Source organism: Morone saxatilis, unplaced genomic scaffold (genome assembly GCF_004916995.1).
Source record: "Morone saxatilis isolate NCDOM2014 unplaced genomic scaffold, NCSU_SB_2.0 Contig12, whole genome shotgun sequence".
Taxonomy (NCBI): Eukaryota; Metazoa; Chordata; class Actinopteri; family Moronidae; genus Morone; species Morone saxatilis.
Window position 1 is genome coordinate 22,284,402 of NW_023339674.1, and position 6,319 is coordinate 22,290,720.

Consider the following 6,319-nt stretch of genomic DNA (forward strand, 5'->3'; position numbering starts at 1 on the left):
TGTTGGTGAGAGAGAGCATGGTGGAGTAGTAATCTGAGGATGAATGTATATCCATCTCTAAAAAGTAGTTGTCTGGTTTCCAGCAAGTTGCTTCATTTCTGCATTCTTTAAATCTCCATATATAAGAAATGATGACATTGTGGCAGCATGTTTTCCACCCACCTGCTGTATTCTGTATAGTATTGCTGTATCGTACATTTGTCTCCAACCCTAGGAGTGAGTATTTGATTCATGATGGGTTTATTTCTGAGCCGGTGTTTGATGTGTTGTCCTCTTTTGCAGATGAGACGGTGACCCTGTCTTCAGTTCTGGAGCGACTCAACCCTCACTTGGCACAGATTAAAGTACTGCACAAAGTATTCTGTACTGGGGTCGCTGAAGTTCCTCCGGAGACCCCGAATGTCGTGCGGGCCTCTCACTTGCTCAATACTCTGTACAAAGCTATCATTGAGTATGACAGTGTTGGGGAAGCATCAGAGCAAGCTGTGAGTTTTGAGTGTTAAGTTCAGTGAATTCAACACACAAAGCAGACTTAAAGGATCTGTGTGTATGATCATTACTGTGTGTCGACCTCTCTTGCTAGGTGGCCTTGTTATTTTCCCTGTGGACGGAGACAGTCAGACCATATCTGGAGATTGTGGATGAATGGATTGTTCACGGCCACCTCTTTGACCCCGCCAAAGAGTTCATCATCCAGAGGTATATAGAAGAGATTGTCTAACAAAAACCTGACATTTTGGTGGCTGCACTACAGTTACTGACATTTGATTTGGATTCTTTTTTTGCTCAGGAACAAGGATGTCCCAGTGAACCACAGGGACTTCTGGTACGCCACTTACACGCTGTACAGTGTGTCTGAGACGGTGGAGAATGAGGAGAAGCTGAACGATGCAGCCAGCGGGAGCTCCGGAGGGGATCAGGGCTCCAGCAACCGGCAGCTCACCATGGTGTCCTTCCTCAAACCTGTGCTCAAGCAGATCATCATGGCTGGGAAATCCATGCAGCTGCTCAAAAACCTGGACTGCAAGGAGGCTGAACAGTCAGAGAGATCCTCCAGAGGTCAGTGTTTCATTATTGTTTTTGCACCTTAACTAGTTTAGATTTCTTTTTTACACTAAACAGATTTTTTTTTAACAAGGCAAAAATACTGCATTGCAGATGCAGAGAGGAAGAGTTTATACACACTGTTTCTGGAGTCAGTGCAGTCACGCCTTTGCAGCCAAGAGGAGTCGCCCACAGACACAGTGACTGAACAACAGGCCACCAAGAGGAGCCTTATAAAGATGCAGTCCATCATAGCACAGCACCTGGAAATCGACGACGTCCATGATCCCTTGTTGGCCATCAACTTTGCCAGGTAAGCAGCAAGCACTACATTTAAAAAGTAACTCTCCAGACTGCAGACCTGCTCAGAAATGAGCAGTAAAGCAAATTTAAAATGCTAGATTGTGAAAAGTAAAACGATTTGTGTAATCCTTTCAAGAGTAAAGCTTGGGGATTTAATTAAGTCAGCCATGATTCATTTTTGCAACTGCTGGTTTTATAATTATAATCTCTAATGGTACTGTCCAAAGATAATTATATTTTAAAGCGATTATATTTTTTATTGTGCCAGACAGAAAATCCAGAGAGTTTTAAAAATATAAAGTAGCTCTGGTCTGTTCTCCCCCACAGGCTGTACTTGGAGCAGAGTGACTTCCACGAGCGTTTCTCCGGAGGTGATTTCATTGTGGACCGCTCATCTCAGTCGGTCACCTGCCAAACATTTGAGCTCACCCTGCGTTCTTGCCTCTACCCCCACATCGAGAGGCGGTACATCGAGTGCTGCGGGAACCTCATGAAGACTCTGAAAAAAGACTACAAGTAAGAATCACTCTCGGGGTCATATGAGTGAGGACTTTTCTGGGGGGTTTTTTGCATACAAAAATAATGAGTTCCTTCATGTCCCCACAGGCTGCTGGAATATCTCCAAGCTATGAGGAACTACTTCCTGCTGGAAGCCGGAGACACCATGTATGACTTCTACACAGCCATTTTTGACAAAGTGCAGGAGAAGGAGAGCTGGCAACAGCTGTCTTTTCTCAACGTTCAGCTGCAGGAGGCAGTTGGACAGCGCCACCCTGAGGACAGCAGCAGGTACTACATAGATTTATTTATTAGTGAAGAATCTGATTGAAAATCTGTTCATTTCTTTTCACGTTATTAAAAATTCAACAACTTCCCCCGTCATTTCATAATTTATAGGTTGTCAATATTCTTGGAGACCATCGACCCTGCAAGGAAAAAACATCCTGTGAATAATCTAGAAGTGCTTACCCTGAGTTACAAGGCAAGCAACTTGAATGCATTTGCGTAATTTTTTTTCATGCTCTTTTGACAAAGAGAATGACTGGTGACAAGTTGACATGTTCTTATTTAATTCCGCAGGTTCCCTGGCCTGTTGACATTGTGATCAGCTCGGAGTGTCAGAAGATCTACAATCAAGTGTTTCTCCTGCTGCTGCAGATCAAATGGGCCAAATACAGTTTGGACACACTTCGATTCAGTGGTATGAGTTAGAGGGGCTCTTTATAATCAGCATATTATACTACGTTCTCCGAAATAAAGCTCCATCAATTTATTTGTATAAAAACAACTTGATCATGTGTTAATATCCTCATGTGTGAATTTGTTTCTTGTAGAGTTCACAAACGTCACTAAGAAACTGGAGGGAGCTCTCGGGGAGGAAGTAAAGGTCAAAGAGCCTATAAATCAGCAGATTCACCGAATGTGTCTGCTGCGGGTCAAACTGATGCACTTTGTCAACAGCCTTCACAACTACATCACGACCAGGGTGAGACTAAATGTGGAACAGACCCTCTCACATCAGACATTTAAACTTGTTATAGTGGGAACAGCACAGGTGTCACTGATAACTAGGGATGTCCCCCCAATCAAGGCATTTTTTTAACTGATTGGTATTAGATATGTTGAGCTTTATTGACCCGATCTGATCTATTGTTTTACATCAGCTGCCACATAGCAACCAAAGTCAACTCTGTGTCCACCTCTCCACTCTGCTCTGTGTGTGAGAGAGAGAGAGGGAGCAGCAGGGCTGCCTGTGCTCGGAGTAGAATGGTACAGCCACACTTAACACGCAGCTGCAAGTGCAAGAAAGACCCGGCCAATAAGAGTAATTAATTCAATTAGTCCGTGCAATGTATTTACTGACTGAGAAAATACTCACTCAGCAGAATACGGACAGTTCATTCAGGTAAAGGCTGCACCAAAGCACTAAACACTGGAGAAAGAAACTCCCTCCATACAGCAACCAAAAAGATTACAGACATGGTTTGTTATTTTATACTTTATATATTTTCTTTTTCTTTTAAAAACCCATCAAGGAACAGCTTTGATGCAGGCACTTTTTTTTCTTGATGCATTGCAGAGCTATTCAATTGCCAGGTATTGGTTTAATTTTAATAACTTTAATATACTTGAAATGTGCACTGTATTATCTAACAAATACAAGTATTGGAGTGGGACTCTTTATCGGCAGTGACTCTAATCAGATCTACTAATAAAAACATTAATGAAGCACAGTACCAGAAATTCATCCAGTAATTTTATCACAAACTGTGACACAAGTCTTCTGTGAAAAAGGCTTATCACACATGCTTGTACATATCAGTATAGTTAAATGAAAAGGATAAGATATTTATTACGAGTATAGCACTGTTGTTAAAGGACCAGTGTGTAGGATTTAGTGGCCTCTAGCAGTGTCCAAGAGCGAAGGAGAAACTATGGTGGCCGCGAAACACGTGAAAACGTCCCCATCTAGAGCAAGTGTTTGGTTTGTCCGTTCTAGGCTACTGTAGAAACGTGGTGGTTCAACATGGCAGACTCCATGGACGGCAACATGTGGCGTCTGTAGATAAAAACATCTCATTCTAAACAAAAACAACAAAATGGTCACTTGTCACACGTCGTCTCACACCTAGCGTTAAACCACTCCTGTAGCTCTCGCCGTAGCTGCCAGTAGTTTCTCATAGTACACTGATTGTCTCCATTGTCTCTTGGCAGATTCTGCACAGCACGGGACTCGAGTTTCAGCACCAAGTACAGGAAGCAAAGGATCTGGACCAGCTGATCAAGATCCATTACCGATATTTGGCAACCATTCACGACCGTTGCTTACTGAGGGAGAAGGTAAACAGCTCTGCTATTCCTAAACTGAAGCAACACTCTGACCACACATGCATTTATGACACTGTCCAATGCTGTTGTGGTTTCTCAGGTCAGTTTTGTGAAGGAGGCAATAATGAAGGTTCTCAATCTCGTCCTCATCTTCTCTGACCGATGGCAAGCTGGATTTGGAGCCTGGAAGTAAGAGCTTTTATATAAACTGGAGTATTTAGTGTATTTTGTGTCTGTAAAGTGACAATAACAGTACACACATTGTCTGTTCACAGACTAATATATTTTTGGTCTCCGAAGTGCCAACCACCAAACCTCAAACCTGTGTTGCTGTAGCTTTCTTGGCCAGCCTGTTTGTCTCTAAATATTGTGTTTATCTTTCACTTTCAGGATCGAGTCCATTGATAAAATGGAATCTGATTTCAAAAACTGTCACATGTTCCTTGTGACAATACTCAACAAGGCTGTATGTCGTGGATCCTTCCCTCACTGTAAGTAAAACACTGATCCCGGCCTCTGATTTCCAATGATACATGTCATGTTGATTCTGTACTTTATTCCTCGTGCACAGACAGGAATAATTCATTTTAATTCATTAATGACTAATCACATGTTTTTTTGCCTTTCCTCCTTGTACAGTGGAGTCTCTGGCCCTCTCTCTGATGGCAGGGTTTGAGCAGTGCTGAGGAACCATGCATGTGTCTGTTTTGATGTGATGGACTGCACTCCACTGTTTGGTTCTCCGTCTCATAACTGTCTGTTGTCTGACTGCTGTCATTGTTCGTGATGATGTGCAGCATATGATGTCACTATCTGCTCTGACTGCTGGAGACGGACTTGGACTACGTGATGTTAGAGGATTATCTGGGTTGTTTTAGGGCCACAATCAAACAAGCTACTTGTGAACATAAAATCAGCTTCTAGTTTTTGTAAAGCTTTTTTATGAGCTACTGTGACTGTTGATGTGTAAATAATAAGCACAATAAATATTGTTATTATGATGTAACACTGCTTTATAATAAAACATTTTAATATAAGTATTAATATTGTAATCAACTACATAGTTGAATGTACTGCAGTTGATGGTTATACATCATACAGACAGTTCTTAAGAAAGAATTGATACACAATAGAAATATCAAATGTAGGTTCTGGTTTGACTTTTAGGTTTATAGTATATTTTTTATCTAGGTAAAAATACACAACAGTGTAGTACACTGCATATCTGTGGTAATGTAGATAATGTAAATGTAAGGGTGTTGCTAGGTGAGGTACAGTAAGTAGTAAAAACTAAATTACGCTCACTTAAATGCTCATTAATAATGAAGGATGTCTGTTTATGTTGTACCGTAAAGCAGTCTGATGAAGTTGGCAACTGACCAGACCACAGACTGGCAACCAGTCTGTGGTCTTTTTCTTGCAGTACCCTAATGTAAACTGGTTTAAAGGCTGTTGTTTCAGTTATGACTTTTCATTGTGACAAATTGCTGTGTGGCTTAAATTAAACTGACAGCATTAGGTAAATGTACAAAATGTAGAGTTTATTCATTCCACACAATGTTGCCTTTCTTTTTTCATTCACTACTGTATGTATGGTATAAGAGGGAGCTTAAGACTGATCCTATTAGCCTCATTTATCTTAGTTGAGTTCAGTAAGGACAGCTAAGTGGCTCAGTGGTTGTTGTCTTGCAGGCAACAAGAAGGTCCTGGTTCATTAGCTGTATGGCTTCTATAGCCCAAAAGACTGGGTGTTAATGTTTCTGCAGGTCCTATTAGTGAGTGTACCCTATCTATTGCCCACTGTGACCTGGGATATGCTCTATAGCTCTCCACATTCAAGTCATTTTGTTTACCAGACTAAAATTGGGTAAGGGTCACTCTAATTTTTATGTATTTACTTTCATGTTTTCACCTTCATTTTCTAGTTTGATTTATTTTCTATGATTTCCTGTATATGCTTATATGTTCTTTAAAATGTTTAAGCCTTTTATCTCTTATGAAAAAAAGGGCTCTTTTCTTCTTATTAATTCTAATCTAGTTTTCTCAGTAGTTGTAACTTACTATTAGTAACCACATTTATTTTAATATCTAATAGTGAAACATATTAACTGGGTGATTAACTGTGATTTATAAACGCTAGCAC

General features: G+C 40.8%; 1 protein-coding gene across 1 annotated transcript in view; it reads left to right on the forward strand.

The window, feature by feature from the left end:
- The window catches only part of tubgcp5 (tubulin, gamma complex associated protein 5), a 10,193-nt gene extending 4,460 nt beyond the window's left edge, over positions 1–5,733 (forward strand). Inside the window, exons 11-23 of the mRNA XM_035653371.1 lie at positions 283–485; positions 584–699; positions 791–1,059; positions 1,159–1,357; positions 1,675–1,863; positions 1,954–2,136; positions 2,245–2,329; positions 2,428–2,548; positions 2,682–2,833; positions 4,063–4,188; positions 4,277–4,365; positions 4,567–4,667; positions 4,816–5,733. Coding sequence (XP_035509264.1) covers positions 283–485; positions 584–699; positions 791–1,059; positions 1,159–1,357; positions 1,675–1,863; positions 1,954–2,136; positions 2,245–2,329; positions 2,428–2,548; positions 2,682–2,833; positions 4,063–4,188; positions 4,277–4,365; positions 4,567–4,667; positions 4,816–4,862 — 1,880 coding nt within the window. The 3' untranslated portion in view covers positions 4,863–5,733. The remainder of the gene's footprint in view (positions 1–282; positions 486–583; positions 700–790; positions 1,060–1,158; positions 1,358–1,674; positions 1,864–1,953; positions 2,137–2,244; positions 2,330–2,427; positions 2,549–2,681; positions 2,834–4,062; positions 4,189–4,276; positions 4,366–4,566; positions 4,668–4,815) is intronic.
- Positions 5,734–6,319: the final 586 nt, after the last annotated feature.